The sequence below is a fragment of the Vitis riparia genome, chromosome 1 (genome assembly GCF_004353265.1).
Source record: "Vitis riparia cultivar Riparia Gloire de Montpellier isolate 1030 chromosome 1, EGFV_Vit.rip_1.0, whole genome shotgun sequence".
Classification (NCBI taxonomy): domain Eukaryota; kingdom Viridiplantae; phylum Streptophyta; class Magnoliopsida; order Vitales; family Vitaceae; genus Vitis; species Vitis riparia.
In genome coordinates, this window is record NC_048431.1 from 5,008,521 (window position 1) to 5,026,779 (window position 18,259).

General features: G+C 35.9%; 1 protein-coding gene across 1 annotated transcript; it reads right to left on the reverse strand.

Moving 5' to 3' along the window:
• Positions 1-11,954: 11,954 nt before the first annotated feature.
• LOC117918321 (DELLA protein GAI1) lies at positions 11,955-14,348 on the reverse strand. Its single transcript, XM_034834881.1, has one exon. It carries the CDS (start codon positions 14,094-14,096, stop codon positions 12,324-12,326), a length of 1,773 nt encoding a protein of 590 aa, XP_034690772.1. The 5' UTR covers positions 14,097-14,348; the 3' UTR covers positions 11,955-12,323.
• Positions 14,349-18,259: the final 3,911 nt, after the last annotated feature.

Consider the following 18,259-nt stretch of genomic DNA (forward strand, 5'->3'; position numbering starts at 1 on the left):
AAGGTGAGTTGAATAAAAAATAAAAAATATCATTTTGTTGTAAAATGAGAATAAATGTGACTCAAATAAAAGTAAAGATGACTATATATTACTTTAATATTATATATAAAAGGGAGAAAGAAATCAAAGAAGAGAAGTGTTGAGAGAATGAAAAAAAATAGAGAATAAGAGAGAGAGAATGAGAGTAAGAGAGAAAGCTTTTTTTTTTTTTTTTCTATGGATGTTCCTTACATGAGGTGTAAGAAGCCTTTTATAGGCTTCACCATATGAACTCCCATTACTCATTTTAAAGATGAGTAAATAGAGTTCATAAATAACCATCAATGTGGTCATTCACCATTTCATTTACAACACTCCATCTTGGATGACCACCATATTAAAAGAATATGCTTCATTAAAACCTTGTTAGTAAATAGGAAAAACCTAGTGAAGGAAAAAAAAATGCAATATTCTTTTCTTGGTATGTTAGGACCGCCTCGTTAAAAACTTGCCAGTAAAACCCAGTAGGACAAAACCTGAACAAAGGAAAAAAAAGAGTATAGTACACTAACACCCTTTACAAGCATACTCCTCCCCATGCCAATATCCTTGAGTTGACGTATTCTAATAATGTGTATTAACTTCTTGAATGTTAAGGTTGACAATGATTTTGTGAATAAGTCTTTTAGATTATCACTGAACGTATTTGTTGCACATCAATTTCACCACTCTTTTGGAGTTCATGTGTATAAAAAAAATTTGGTGAAACGTGTTTAGTTCTATCTTCTTTAATATAACTTCTTGTTATATGTGCAATGCATGCAACATTATCTTCAAATAATATTGTCGAGTCACCTTTGATAGAGGAGAGTCCACATGATTCCTGAATATGTTGGATCATAGATCTTAGTCATATACATTCACAACTTGCTTCATGAATTGCCAATATTTCTTAATGATTTGATGATGTGGCCACCATTGTTTGTTTGACAGATCTCCATGAAATAACAGTACCATTACAATTAAACACATACCTTGTTTGTGACCTACCTTTATGTAGATCTGAAAGATATCCTGCATCTGCATATCTAAGCAATTGTTACTTTGATTCCCTTGAGTAAAATAAACCCATATCAGTAGTTCCGTGAAGATAACGCAGTATATGTTTGATACCATTCCAATGTCTTCAAGTTGAAGTAGAACTATATCTTGCTAATAAATTGACATAAAAAAAACAATGTCTAGACATATACAATTGACATGATACATAAGTGCACCAATAGCACTAAGATATGGTACTTCAGGACCAAGTAATTCTTCATCTTTTTCGCAAGAATGAAATGGGTCATTTTTCATATCAAGTGATCGGACAACCATTGGAGAACTTAAAGGATGCACTTTATCCATATAAAAACGCTTCAAAACTTTCTTAATGTATGTTGATTGATGTATTAAAACTTCATTTAGAAAATGCTCGATCTGCAGGTCGAGACAAAATTTTGTTTTTCCAAGATCTTTCATCTCAAACTCTTTTTTCAAGTAATTGTTGTTCTTGTGAGCTCTTTAGGAGTTCCAACAAGATTTAAGTCATCAACATACACTACAATAATTGCAAATCCGATTTCTGATTTCTTAATGAAGATGCATGGGCATATAGGGTTATTCGCATACCCTTCTTTTAGCAAGTATTCGCTAAGACGATTATTGTACCACATGCGTCCAGATTGCTTTAATACATACAAGAATCGTTGTAACTTAATTGAGTACATGCTACGAGGCTTTGCACTATTTGTTTTAGGCAATTTAAATCTTTCAGGGATTTTCATATATATATATATATACCCATGGATCCGTATAAATATGTTGTAACAACATCCATGAGATGCATATCCAGTCCTTCTGAGACTGTCAAACTAATTAAGAAACAAAATGTGATTGCGTCCATGACGGGAGAATATGTTTGTTTGTAGTCAATATCAGGTTTCTGCGATAAACCTTGTGCTACTAATTGCGCTTTATATTTTATGATATCATTATTTTCATTGCACTTTCGTACAAATACCCATTTGTACCCAACAGGCTTTACATTTTTCAGGTATTTGGACTACAGGTCCAAAAATTTCTCGTTTTATTAATGAGTTTAACTTTGCCTATATAACTTCTTTCCATTTTGGCCAATCATTTCTATGTCAACATTCTTCCACATTTCATGGCTCAAGATTTTCATCATTTCTTATGATATCGGAGGCCACTTGGAAAGCGAAAATGTTGTTAATAACGATATTATTTCGATCCCATTTTTCTCTTCTGTGTACATAACTTACTGAGATTTCATAATTTTCAGGTACCTGTGCCTCTTCAAGGGCATCTTGTTCAATATATGTCTCTTCAAGGGCTTCTTGTTCAATATGTGCCTCTTTAAGGGCTTTTTTCATTATTTGTGCCTCTTTTGGGGCTATAGATTTATCAATTTTAAACTGATCAGTTGTCTTGATGGTCTCTTCTAGAGTGTCAAGTTTTTATTGGGTTCTCCTCTTTCGGGGAGTTACATCCTTTGAGTCGATAGGTCTACAATGCTTCAGGCATATCTTAGATTCATTTGTTAACTGTCTTATAGGAACATCAATCCGTGCTGAAGTATTTGCAGCCGGGATATGTGACTTTGTCACTTTCTTTGTATCAATGAATGCATCTGGTAGTTGATTTGCAATATTTTTCAAATGAATGATCCTTTGAACTTCTAATTCACATTGATTTGTACAATGATCAAGATGAGACATAGTAGATGTCTTCCAACTAATTTCTCGTCGTTCTTTAGGAATCAACTTTTTTCCCCCTAATGACGGGAAAACATTCTCATTAAAATGACAATCCGCAAAACGGGCTATAAAAACATCGTATGTCAAAGGTTCAAGATATCTTATGATAAATGGAGAATCAAAACCTACATAAATCTCAAGTCTTCGTTGGGGACCCATTTTAGTGCATTGTGTAGGTGCAATTGGTACATATACTGCATAAACAAAGATTCGTAAGTGAGAGATATTTGGTTGTTATCTAAGCACATGTTGTGAAGCGAAGTATTCATGGTTAGTTGTAGGTCGAATACAGACTAAAGCTGTAGCATGCATAATAGCATGTTCCCAGGCGGAAGTAGGTAATTTGGTTTTCATTAGTAATGATCAAGCTATTAATTAGAGACGTTTAATGAAGGATTCTGCTAAACCATTTTGGGTATGAGTATGAGCAACAGGATGGTCAATATGTATCCTTACTGACATGCAATAGTCAATGGATGTTTGAGAAGTAAATTCACCAACATTATCAAGACGTATTATCTTAATTGGATAATATGAAAATTGTGCTCGTATTCTGATTATTTGTGCAAGGAGTTTAGCAATGGCAACGTTACGTGTAGAAATGATACAAACATATGACCACCTAGTAAAAGCATCTATTAAGATCATAAAATAACGGAATGGTCTACATGGTGGATCAATAGGCCCATATATGTTCTCATGTATTCTTTCTAAAAAGACTGGTGATTCAGATATGACTTTAGTAAAAGATGGTCTGATTATTAATTTACCTTGTGAATAGGCAACACATGAGTATTCATTGGGTGAAAGAATCTTCTAGTTCTTTAGTGGATGCCCATGTGAGTGTTCGATTATTCTATAATGGAAGTAATGTCAAGACATTCTATAATATCTTCGTTCATTGTTTCAATATAATATCCATTTATGCGAATATCTTTAAAACTAAGCAAATTTCTTCTGGATTTGCTAGAATATAAAACGTCATTTATGTGGAATCTTGTTCCATTTGGTAGCATTATGTTTGCTCTTCCAGAGCCTTCAACTAAGTTTGTAGTACCATATATGGTACTTACATTAGCTTTTATTAATGTCAATTCGAGGAAATATCTTTTATCTAAAAGAATTATGTGTGTGGTTGCACAATCTGTGAGACATACATTATCCTCATTCATCTTGAGACCAAATAACACATTGATTTCAGATATAATAAATAAATAAAAAGACATAATATAAATAACAAAAGAAAATCATATGTAAATATAAGACATAATAATATATTATTTGATATATAAAGTAACATTAATCAATGTTAATCTTCTCATCATTTATTAAATGGTTTGTTTTTTCACTGAGACCTCCAAAGAAATCAATGTCATAGTAGGTTAGGTCCAATCCATCATCATTGGTAAAATTCATCTATATCTCTTTCCTTTTGCTTTTATTGATGCTTGGTAAAGATCGACCAAATGTTTGGGCGTATGACAGGTACGCGACCAATGCCCCTTCACACCACATCTATAACAGTTATTATCATGGTTCTTAGGAGGTTTATCTTGTAAACACTTCCCATTTTCTTGTTTTGCCTCAGTATTGTTCCATTTCTGGTGGTGCAATGAGGTTTTCCTTTTCTGGGAATTTGATGAATTATTACTATAAGAACCATGGTATCGGGGATTTCTTCCACGACCATGACCACGTCCTAGTCCTCGTCCACGTCCACAAGTTTGGGACGATATTGCATTCACTTCAGGAATGGCTCAGATCCAATTGGACGAGACTGGTGATTTCTCATCAAAAACTCATTATTTTGTTTAGCAACAAGAAGACATAAAATTAATTCAGAATATTTTGTAAATCTACGCTCTTGATATTGCTGCTGTAAGAGCACATTCGAGGCATGAAATGTAGTAAAAGTTTTCTCTAACATGTCTTCTTCTATGATTTTTTCTCCACATAGCTTTAATTGAGAGCTGATTTAGAAAAGTGCGGAGTTATATTCACTAACAGTTTTAAAATCCTACAACCTCAAGTGCATCCAATCATATCAAGCTTTTGGGAGAATCATATTTTTCTAGTGGTCATATCTTTATTTCAAATTACTCCATAGAGTAAAAGGGTCTTTTATCGTAAGATACTCATTTTTTAAACCTTCATGGAGGTGATAACGAAGGAAAATCAGTGTTTTTGCGTGATCTTGCAGGGATGCTTGATTTCCTTCTTTGATTGTAGCTCCAAGGTTCATTGCATCAAGATGTATTTCAGTATCAAGGATCCAAGATAGATAATTCTTTCCCGAAATGTCAAGTGTCACAAATTCGAGTTTTGTAATATTCGACATTGTCAAATAACTTCATATATATGACAAAACAATATTATTAGAATCAATTTTAATTAATTGATAGCATTGGTATAACTTTGATTATAAACAAAATCAAATAATTTGTTTATAACTTTTAACAAAACAAATCAACAATAATATAAATATGTAAAATTTTATTCTATATAAATGACTTCAAGTTTAAGATATGAGAATTACCTTCAAAGCAATTCGTGCTGATAACGTGTTGCAAAATAAAAATAAATGTGACTCAAATAAAAGTAGAAATGACTATATATTACTTTAATAGTATATATAAATGGGAGAAAGAAATCAAAGAAGAGAAGTGTTGAGAGAATGAAAGAAAGAAAGAATAAGAGAGAGAGAATGAGAGGAATAGAGTTTTTTTTTATCTGGATGCTCCTTACATAGGGTGTAAGAAGCCTTTTATAGGCTTCACCATATGAACTCCCATTACTCATCTTAAAGATGAGTAAATGGAGTTCATAAATAACCATCAATGTGGTCATTCACCGCTTTATTTACAACACATTTGTATTATTTAACCTAAGAATAAGTATTTATTGTTAAAGATTAAAATGGTGATGAAATTGTATTATTAATTTTTTTAATTATAATTTCAATTTATTTGTGAAGAATTTCATATAAAATATTGAAAGTAAGAAAAACAATATAATTGATATTTGAAGTGAATAAAGAAATCTAAAATAAATAAAAAAATGAAAATTTTGGAGAGTACAAATTCTCACATTCTTCATACTCCCTCAAATGTTTTAATATTTTAAAGTTATTGTATCATTTTTATCTATTCTAAGTGTAATTAATGTTTTTAAACAATATCATAACTATTTAAAGTGAAAAAAATATATAAATAAAAAATGAGGAAATTTGGGAGGGCATGAAGAATGTGAAAAATCCTTACATTCTTTGTACCCTCCCCAACTTTTTAGTATTTAAAGTTTTTAATTTTTGTATGTATCATTTACATCAATTTTAAGCATAACTAGTATTTTTAAATTTCATACCTGTTTCAAGTAGTTTTTTTTTTTAAAAAAAAAAAAAAAAACAATTCAAAAAAATGGAAATTTTGGAGAGTACAAAATACCCTCCCTAATTTTTTTAGTATTTTTAGTTTTCAACTTTTTTGTGCATCATTTTCTTTATCAATTCTAAGTATACTAAGTATTTTTAAATAATATCATAGTTATTTGAAGTAGAAAAAATAATTTTTAAAATCAAAGAAATAAAAATTTGGGAGGGTCCAAAGAAAGTGAAAATTCCTCACATTTTTCATATCATCCCTAATGTTTTAGTATTTAAAGTTTCATACCTATTTCAAGTGGAAGTTAATATATATATTCAAAGCGTAAATTTTGGAAGATACAAAAAATGTGAGGAATTCTCACACTCCTCGTACCCTCTCCAAATTTTTAATATTTTAAATTTATTTATTTATTTTGCATAATTTTCAACAAGTGTAATTAGTGTGAATAAACAATATTATTATTATTTGAAGTAGGCAAAAATTCTTAAAATTAGGAAAATTGAACAATTTGGAGGGTACAAAAAATGTAAAGAATTCTTCGTACCCTCTCCAATTTTGAAGTTTTTAATAATAATTTCCATCAATTTTATGTGTAATTAGTATAAATAAACAATATTATTGTTATTTGAAGTAAAAAAATATTTAAATTAAACAAAAAAAAAAATTAGAGGTACAAAGAATGTGGAAATGGAAACAAACTTCTTTAACTTTAAAAAAATGAAAATTTTGAAAGGTACAAAGAATGTAAAAAGGTAAGAAGAATGTAAAAAATCCTCACATTTTTTGTATCGTCTCCAATTTTGAAGTTTTTAAAATTTTAAATTTTTTGTGGATAATTTTCATCAATTATAAGTAAAATTAGTATGAATAAACAATATTATTATAGAAAAATTCTTAAAATTAAAATAAATGTAAAATTTGGAGGGTATGAAAAATATAGGAAAGGTACAAGAATGTGAGGATTCTCTATCCTTTCCAATTTTGAAGTTTTTTAATTTTAGTTTTTTTTTTCTTATAATTTTCATCAATTATAAGCTTAATTAGCATAATAAACAATAACATTGCTATTTGAAATGGAATTTTAAAAAAATAAAAATATAAAAAAAATTGGACTTTACATCCTTCTTACCCTCTCCAATTTTAAAATTTTTATTTATTAACTTGTTTTAATCATAATTTCCATCAATTTTAAGTGTAACCCACATGAACTAACAATCTTATTGTTATTTGAAGTAGAAAATTAATTAATTTTAAAAAATAGTTAAATTTCATATGCTCAAAAAATATTATTTGGATACAAAAAAAAAATTAAATAGTAATAACATTTATTCAATTATAACAATTATTTTAATTTGAAAATTTTTAAAAGTGTAATTTCACATATAAGGTATATTTTGTTAATATAAAAGTCATTATATTATATTTATGACTCATTGTGTAAATATATTTCCAAATATAATTTCTTGATATTAAATATTCCATTAAAATATCTAATTTATACATAACAAAACCCTTGTACCCAATTAGGTAGAAATAAATGAAACCCATTTCCAAAGACAATTGCTCCATGGTCCACCCTTCAGTGCATGCCCAGCCCAAATCCAAACATCACCCTTCAAGAGATGAGGGAAAGAAATAGAGAAAAGGTGATAGGATCCAACCCAAGTGGATAGAATTTTGCTTGCCCGTCATTCCATATGGATCAGGTTTGGAGTCAATGTAGACGGTGTCTTCTAGGGGTTTCATCCTCTGAAACCCAAAATCTGTACTTGTCATGCAAATAAGACCCAAAATTTTGACATTCAACTTGAATAAAGCACAAAAATTAACTAAAAAATCCATTAACAATGATTTTACGAAGCACTTCTAACATTTTTTAAAAACACTTTTTAAAATCAATATCACGTTAGAACTCTAAATATCTTAGTCTTTCTTAATGGTTTATTTTTTATGTTCCCTTGACTAAATTGCTTGGCTGTAGATTTTCATTTGAAAGGGAAATAGAACGTTTTGGGTACTAACATATTATGTTGTGTCATTTTCATTATCAAGGAAATGCTCCTCGCTTACCGTGCAATCTTCCTCTTCTAATCTGTCCTTCGCTTTAACCACATATTATATTGTGTTGAATTTCTTTTCTTCTCCAGCATACAAACCATCCATTTCTTAATGGTTGGATTTCATCATTCCCTTTCCATAAGTTTCGAAAGCAACTACAAGCATGTCATTAATTTAATCAGAAATCTACCTACCGCTAATATTTTTCTAGGCACCTTTGCTGACTATCTTCAAACCAGTTGTTAGTAGTTGCAGCTTGCCACAACGTGGTTTGATGTGAATTCGTGGGATGTCAGTTATAATAAGATTGTCATCCCATTGCTTGGCCTAGTGGCTGGATTCTCATTCAATGATCAAATCAGGTCAGCAGAGTTGTTAACCGAAAACTCTAGTTTGATTCTGAGTTGAATCTTTGCCAATTCAGAGAGGGGAAAAACAAAAGATGAAAATCAGAAGCAAGATTTGACAACTATCATGTGTCCCCTTCTGGATCCATGCACCTACCTTCTGTCAATTCACAGCTTCCTTCATCTGGTGAATCAGATGCATATGAATTTGGGTTTTGGCCCCTATACCTCGATTTTGATTGTAGTAGGCAACTTCCGGAGACATGTAACACTGCAACTCCAAATAAGGCCCCCATCTACTGCTGCCCATGTGGCTCTTTACTCTTTAGCCATCCGCATTCAGTCTATAGACAAATAGCTAACTTAATTTAAACCCTACGTAGGCTTCATGAGCTGCACGTGGGAAGTGAAGTGTTGAGAAAAGAAATGTGGTATTCCTTCATCTTCATCGGTTCAAATGGCAAAAACATACAGAAATTGTCAAACTTAAGGAACAAACACTGGTTTGTCTAGGAATCAGCCCATGCCATATTCCTTCAATATGTCGATGCATCTTCGACACCCACATCCATAAATTTGATTGGTGTAGTCTTGTATTAGTTTCTGGTAACCCAACCAGCAATTTGAAAACGAACCTATTCATTGTTGGGCAGTCTGTCAATTGGGAAATTGCATCCCGCACTTGGGTTAGAAGATATAGGGGACCTTGAATTTATGCTTTTAAGAAATATATTCTTAATTTGTCCTTTCAAATTGTGGGCGGTGGTTACTGGATACCTTTTCCTCAGAACTTTACCAAACATGGGAGAGGACTAACAGGCCTTAAAGAAAAGTAAAAGGTCTGATTCTTTACTGATGAGAAAAAGTAACAAAATTAGTGTGATTACAGAACATCCAGGTATATTCAGATTGCGACAGCTGAGTGCTAAGTTAAGTTTGAAGAGAAAGGTTTCCTGCTTTGATTCAACTTGGGCAATGGGTTGGTCCACCGGCATTAATGGGTCCCTGACCCCAAACAAAATTGCAACTTCAGGTCTTATATTAAGGAATAGTCTGGGTTGTGGTCAGATCAAAGTAATTTGGAGCTGAAATCATACAGTAATTGGAGAGCAGAGTAGTGTCTTGTAATTCTCATTTTCAAAAACAATATGAAAGTGGAGTACTTCAAAAAGCAAAAGAACAATGCAAGTGGGATTGCAAGTGGTGGTATTGTCACCATACAAAGTGATATTTCCTCTTATCGCACAGAAATCCCAAACCAACCAACAAAGGAAGCCCAACTTTTATAATGAACAATCTTCTCTTTAAGTCTTAACCAAGAGCCCATGTCAAAAGATTTGCACATGAATGATGCCTCATTACCCCCTTTTTTTTGTCCTTTTTTTTGTCCCATTCCCAATTCAAAGCTGTCATTACTAATCAAATCGTGATTATGGGAAATGGCATTTGAATTTCTCCACCAAAACTTTGTAGACATCTACACTCCTTCATCCAAGGAGAAACCATTGGTGGAGAGAATATTTTATGATGTTTTCTGCATGCAGTATTATTGCAAATGTGTGAGCAGAGAAGGGATTAGAGAAAAAAAAAATTGAATTCGGATCGGGGGATGACAGTTGGAAATAGCCTAACCAGAGTGAGAAAATAAGAAAGAATACGCATGATTTTGGTTTGAAAATTGATTGGCTTGGAGGTTGTGTGACGAGGGAGAAGGGACGATTGGGAAATGGTAAGCGTCAAAGAGTTCCTATGATTAGAAGAGAGAAGGAGGAGACATTGTATAATGGGATTGTCACAAACTAGAAAAACATAACAAAGTGGGGTTGTCAAAACTCAGTACTCAAAAAAGCATTACGACTAGGAGTCATTTTCAAATACCAAAACATATAAAAACACTGTTTGAAACTCACGAGTGATTTTGACTCTTAAACACTCACTACCTCTTAAGTCCATGGAATGTTTGAAAAACAATGAGACACTGCTGAAAAAGCAGCGCCCACTTTTCTTTCTCTATACCTCTCCCTCTCCAATTTAATGGCTTCTCAACAAGAAAACCATCAGCAATTTTAGTTTGACTCTTCTCCCTCATGTTCGCTCCCCTGGCTTCCGAACCAACATCAACAATTTTAGTTTGACTTTGCTTCCTAATGCTAATCTCTCTCTAAAATTTTCTCGAGAAAATGTGAAAAAAAAGTAATAATAGGAAAAGCACATATGTGAGGCTTGAAATGGGGTGTGATGTGATCTCCAAATATTGGTGAAGTGGGGTATGGGGTGGTGAACCCCAACCCATTCAAGTTGGCAAGTTGGAATTAAAAAATATCATGGCCTTGGTGTACACTACCTTGTTCTAGTATCCATGGCTCTACATTTTTATTACAATATATATAGTGGAAAATAATGGAACATAGTCCAATCCATAGGGGATTATATGGCATGTTCTTTCCTTTCATTCACTCACTCATCTACTGGACTGAACACACTTAATTAATGCCCCCCTTCCGAGTTGACAAATCCTCAGAAATCTTCTTTGTTTTTTGTTGTTCCTCTTTATTTTATTTTATTTTTTTGCCCTCTTTCAGAGGGCAATGGGGGAGATGGAAAAATGGTACTCCATACATCTATCCCTCTGTTATGTGCACCCATGTTGTGATTTCAACACCTGTAAGGCTCCCAGTGCATGCCAAAACACAATGATGGATTTTATCATTGGGTATTAGGGGAGAGATGTGGCTCTCCTCTTGTTTATGTAAATGATAGGGATATGCTTTTTCAGAAACCCCCAAAAAAAAAAAAAGAAAAAAAAAGAATCCATTCCATGGCCTTTATGTGCAAGAACCATAGAAATGAAGTGGTACCAAATAGGTGTGGTTGAGTTGATGATATTCAGGGAAAAAGAAAAAGAAAGAGATGAAAAAGGCTTTCACACGCACATTAAAAGATGCTTACACTATGCCTTAAGCTAAAACTCGACCCACTCGGTTGAAGAGAAAAACCAAGTAAGAACTGTGGGAACTCAGAAAGACATGAATTCATGAGTGGGTTATTCATAATTCAGAAAGGGACTTTGATAACTTTCAAGTCAAAAGCAGAAGAGCAGTGAATCCAGTAATATACAACTTTACACAGAAGGGAAATTAAAAAAAAAATTCAAAAAAAGAAAAAAAGGGTGAAGCTTTTCACTTTCCTACAGGGCTGTTGTTCTTTCCCAAAACGTATCCAGGATTTTTGCCAACTGTTTTCTGGGAAGGTAGTAATTCCACATCTATTTTCCGAATCCATAAATGAATAGATGCATGCATTGAAGGTTAAGTCTTAAATGGAAGACTGAGTTTACATCAGAAATCAAGATTCAACTGAAATAGTGATTTCATCATAGAATTGCTACCAAAAAAAGGTCCTATTCTTTTATTACCAAACTATATACTTATATATATAATAAATACACATTGACCTTTGATTCACCCTCAAAAATACAAAGATTCCACCCAAAAAAAGAAAACCCTCAAAAAATACCTAATAAATAAAAGAAATTAAGGGGGGAAAAAAAGGAGGGGAAAACAAAAGGGTGACACAGCACATGCCACAAGGAGTGGTGGGGTCTCACCCTCGCTCTCTCTCTCTCTCTCTCTCTCTTACTCACTCATCTCACCCATGGTCACAAGGCACGGTCATACAAGCGGGTTAGGGTGAGTCAACTCGTTCGGTAAGTGAACACGAACACGGGGGGACTCGACTCAGTTGGAGGCAGGTGTGGAGGAGGGCAAGGCAGGTTTGTTAGCGAGTTGCCAGGCGGAGGTGGCAATGAGGGGGCGAGTGTGCCAACCCAGCATCAGACACCCATTGTTCTCCTCCACCCTGTACCCATCCCCACCCGCGAATAGAGCCAGCAGCATACTCGCTTGCTTGAAAGCGTTGGACCCTAGGTTCACCGGGTCGAAGCCCGCCGATCCCAACCGGGCTCTCCACTGAGCCAGCGTTTCGTGCCGCTCCACTCGCTCAGGCCCCTCGCAGGCCACCACGTTACAGATCTGTTGCCCCAAGTATACCTCCGACATCAGCTTGTCCTGGGTGTTCACCGGCGACACACCACACCCTTCCAATGAGTCAAACAGAGTGGAGTAGTAGTGAAGCGACTCAGTGAACCGGTCTAGGAAAACGGGGCCGTTGTGGTTGGCTTCCTGCTCCACTATCGTCACTATGTCTGGTTTCATATCTTTCACCGCCGACAGCACCCTCTCAATACCCCCAGGGCGAGCCAGCAAACTATGCAACTCGAACACCGAGTTCACTGCCACGGACTCCCCATCTCGCAGTTCAAGCATGGATGCGTCGAGATCTGCCAAACTGTTGGCCACGAAACCTCTGTATTCGAACTCCACATGAATCGTCTCCGCCAGCTGGGCCAATTTCCAACCCACTTCATGCAGATGATCGGTGTTGTCCGTGGAAGGAGGCCCAATTCCGGTTAGACGGAACGATGGCGGCCCGCCGGGACGGAGGGCTAGGGCTTGCATCAGCGCAGGCCACTGCATCCCTTGTTTCATGCTGAAATCGATGACGTGAACCCGCTTTTTCCCCTCGAAGGCTTCAAGGATGGCTTGATTGGCGGTGAAGTGGGCGAATTTGAGGTAGGGGCAGGTCTCATAGAAGTGCATCTGGAGAATATCGGAGAACGACGAGTCGAGAGGCTTATCAGGATAGAGTCGGTAGATTCGACGAGCTAGACCTTCGGCGAAGTAGGTGGCTACCTTCCGCATGGCTCCCGCCTGAGACACGGCCAGGAACCCGATTTGCTTGACGAGTGCTTCAGCCAGCTTCAGATTTTCCTGCTGGACCGCTTCTGCACAGGCCATTAGGGTGTGGACTAGCCTGATTCCGGTCTCTTGCGAGTCAACAAGGACAACTGGGCGAGCGGACTCGGTGGGAACTCCCCAACCCCCAATAACAGAGGAAACCGAGTTGGCTGTAGCTGAAGTCGTGGGCTTCAATCGCTTGTTATCCCTTTGATAGAGAGGAGGGGCCGATGGCTGTTGCGGCGGCTGTTCGATATGGGAATACAGAGCCTTACCTGGAATTGCTTTGAGATCGTAATCCAAAGACGGGGAGTCAAAGATGGAAGGCTCCTGTTTTGGTTGGGTGCTGCAATTGGTGTAATCGAGAGAGGAGATGGGAGGCAAGAATGGGTTGTCAAGGGCGCAATTGGGAGTGGGGTTGAACTCGGAGAGCATGCTTTCAAGCCAGTTAGACAGATCGGAGGGGTTGTAATGAACAGTCTCGGAAGCGAGATGAGAGAGGCCATCCTCCTGAGCATTAACAATAACTTCCTCAAGCTGTTCAAGCTTCTGAGCGACCTCAGCCATGTCGGAGGCCTTGACGTTGTAGCCCAAAACAGCGAGAAGCTCATCCATGCCGGCGTCTTGCTGGGGGTCGGCATCCCACATCTTACCCTTGCCGGTGGGGGACGTGGAGCAAGTTGGGTGATGAGGATGATGATACTCCCTCTTCATAGTGTGAGGGGGGTTGATGGGAATCAGGCGGTGGGTATGTTGAATACTAGTGCCGCTTGTATTGGAGGAGGGGGAGATGAAAGGAGGAGTTGCAGAGAGTGGGTCTCGGAACCCAAAGGGGGCTATGAATGGGTGAAGAATCTAAGCATTGGGGATTGGGGGTTTTGCTTGGTTTTTCACTACTACTCCTACTACATCATCAGAGCCCAATAAAATAAATAAAAATAAAAATAAAAACCAGAGAGAGAGAAAAAAAAGGGCAAATGGGAAATCAAAGAGAGATATATAAAAAAAAAAAGGACATATCAAAATAATACCAATGAGTAATGAGAAACGCTCGTGACGGGGCTCGACCTCCAACGAACCCCCTCTAATCTAACAGATCAGCTGGGAGACCACATTTTCCTTTTTTATATCTCTCTCACCCATTTTCTAATTCAAACCACCCCTCTATATTCTTCTAAATCTTACTACAAACATCGGAACGGTACATTTTTGGGCCTCATTAATTTTGGACTCAAATTGGAGTTCGCCTACTCCGAAACCGACCCACGTGACCGCCTCATTTTGAGACAATTTGAGACCCTCATGTATATCGATTCATAAATCCATCTTACGTGATTAAACAAAAAAAAAAAAAAAACATGCGAAACGGGATTTGATTTGAGGTTTAGTACGTGATGTTAGCTTAAAAAAAAAAAATTGTAATTTTTTTTTTTTGAAGAAAAAAATATGCAAATTTTGTCAAGAATGTGTCAATTTTAGCCAACGCATCCCTTTTTCTGTTCAGCCCCTAAAACAGAAAGGTTCTTATTCCTCGAGGACCAAAAGCAGTTGTTTTCACTTTTCATTCCGGTTTCCGTTTCTCTCAACTTTACAGAGAGAAAAATATCTGGGGATTTTGGTTGATTAAAACCAGTTGGCACTTAGCCACAATCTAGTAATCCCACTTACCCACTTAGTTTTCTTTCTTCGTATCAATCCTTTAAGAAGCACTACTACTTCCATGTAAACTATTTTTGTTTCAAATTAGCTTCATGTCATGGTAAAACTTTTATCCTATTAAAGGAAAATACTTCATACTTTTGAAATGGATGCTATGAAGAGAAAAAAAAAAAAAAAAAGAGTGGTACATTGAAGGCGTACACGTGGTGGGGTTTTGGGTTCCAACTCACCATATGCGACCGCCGGCAGTCCACAAAAAAACCCTGAAAAATAGTTAACGGCGTTAGTCACGGCAACTTCCTTCTCCAAAGTCACCCTACTTTTACCATTTATTTTATTTTATTATATAAAAATAATTTTTTTGTTATTTATAAATAAATAAATAAATAAAAAGGATGGAGTTGCCATCTTCTTCTGCATCTGGAGGTGACGTACGCACAGTGAAACAGGCGACGCCCCAACTGACTGACACTCTCTTTCTCACCCACAGCTACTGTACCCCCACCCCCACACCTCCACGTGATTCTGACACGTGTTTTGATTCTGTTTTGGTGGCCCCACCCCCACCTCGGAGGCTGTTGCTTTTCTATTTTTAGCATTTTCATTTCCTGCCCAGTTTTTTTTTTGCCCAGCCCCCGTTTTTTTTCTTTTTATCTTTTACGCCCACTTTTTCAAAATTGGATTTTTTATTTTTTGATCTCAAAATTTTCTCCTATTTTTTTCTTGTGTAATTGAAGGCCAAATGTGTTTGGCATTACAATATCTTGAATTTTTATACTTATCATGCTCGAAAGAAAATAAAACTAATTATTTTTTGCATCATATATTCAGAATATTAAATATCGTTCATCACATAAATAGGTTTATAGATTGTGATAGCAAAGATATGACTTTATGGTAAAATTTGACATTAAAATTTATGATTGATGCGTGTATATTTGTTGTCACATTTTTTATATTCAATTATAATTACCTTGATTACAAATCAAACCAAGCTCGACTCATCATCAAAGAGAAAAGATTGAATTTTAATACCCAAATAGACTAAAATAATATCATAGTGAAGATGAATGTTCCATGCTTGTAAATTTTGAATTGACATATTAAAATTTTGTAATGATAAAGTTTAAAACTTATCTTCATCGGTGATGTTTATATTGGACGAAAGAGTATGCATGACGAAATATATTGACCGAATGAACAAAAGTCATCAAAAAAAAAAAAATTAAAGATAAATACTAATTATGGTTGAATGCATACATTGTCCTTTCACGTATTCATAAATTCCTTATACACAATCATTGCATACAATGAAGTATGATTATAAACGGAACACCACAACCAGCTTGGTGTCATCTTGATGATCAATCATGTTCACTAGATCATTGCTTGAGAATGCATGTAAGTAATTTAGGGTGCATGGCTAGTAGCAGAGCTTTTGATTTTGGAAGGGAAGCAAGAAAAACAAGAAGAAAAGAACAATGAAGTGTATCATTTGACCCCTTCAAGTTTGGCAGCGAGTTCAAGGCTTTAAGCTTAAATAATAGGAGTAATGAGAATAAAAGGCTAGCTACTCGCCTCAGGCATCACCCGCAGGCTACAGTCAGCCCCTAACCTCGAATCATAGTGCATTAAAGCATGTGCCCACCCCGCTCTATGGGCGAGGGCCCTTATAATTGAACCCCCCAGCCCAGGCAGCCCTACCTCTCCACGAGCCAGGCCAGCTCATGACTGCATCCTCACCCTTTTCTTTTGCCATTACTTTTATCCAAGTTTCATGGTTGAAGCGGTCCCCAAGATAAATTAATACATCATCTTATATTAAGAACAACTAAGTTCACATCAACATTATATGCCCATGCTATATAATAGTATTAAGTCTACAACCATGCCATATAATATAATACCCGAAAGGAATCCATAGCTGATCTCGGAGGATAAATTATGAAACAAAATCTCGAAGAACATGCATGGACAACTTCATTCATTTAATAAACTAATGTTGAGATCCGCGTACCGGAACAACCTGAGCCGGCTGAAAAGGATAACAACATGGTACATTATTGAAAAGAGGGATTGGGATTAAAAAAAGAACAAGCAAGTACGTTGAAGTATACATTGAGGATTAAATAAATGGCGTGAGAAAATTGAGATGAGTAAAAGTTCGATTCAATTTTGATGTAACAGGGGGGGGAGAAAAGGGGGTGGTTTTGTTTTATGCGGGCAAGGTATTCCAAGGTGTTGTGATTGAAATCCAATCAATAGCCGGCGGGTAATGGGTAAAAAGGGGATGTGGGAAAGAGTAATTCCAGATGGGCATGGAGTGGAAGTGATGCTTATCCAAGGAGAAAGGGGTGGGGAGGTGGTGGTTAAGGTAGATGAAAATGGTGTCAAATCAGGTGTCTGTCCGGGTACACAAAAAGGGAGGATGAAAAAAAAGAGATAGCATATGAGTATATGACCCTGCTTCTTCCATTCTCTCCCATCGCACATGCCCCATTTACCATCATACTGCTTTTTCGATCCTTAAAATGATAAGTCATGGGATATATCCTTCTGTTTAAACACCCCCCCTCAGGTTCGTTTAATTTCATTGAAGCAAACGTACTTTTTTCCTATTTTGTGTCTCTCAAAGAGTCCGTTTAACTGTATTAAAATCAGACGGATTTCTTTCCTACACAAAAAAATGTTCAGACATTGGTCTAGATACGTTCCTCCGAAACTTAAGTCAGACTAGAGTGCTTCTAACTATTTGTGAGATATAGTGAGTGTATGTGCATGTATACCTTGTTCGTGTTTTTTTTAGGGTTTATATAGAACTGATAACATCGCCACTATAATACTGACTATGCACTCTAACCTCCTCTGTAATGATAATTATCTATAAGACGATTGGGCAATCATCTCGATTAAGGGCGGTTGGTAGGTGTCATCAGTTGATGTGCCAAATTCTAGGACTGTGCAACTATCTGTTCATTTAATCTATCAACGTCTAGAGTTATATGCATCCATTAATTGACATAAACTTGTAAGCTAAATAGAGTCTTATCGATCGCTCAAAAATCAAGTGTGAATGATCACGCATGCTAGAAGTCTTTAAGACTTAACTAGACAGTCCTTCTCGTTTGAGAGTTCGGGCTCCCGATGCTGTCTAACCTTGTTGAGGAAATGAATCTTCTTACTTCTAATGTCAGACGAAACTTATCTTGGTCCGAATA

What these genes read in the sequence shown, in the direction of transcription:
- LOC117918321 (XM_034834881.1), bottom strand. Translation starts at nt 14,096, where the DNA reads ATGAAGAGGGAGTATCATCATCCTCATCACCCAACTTGCTCCACGTCC.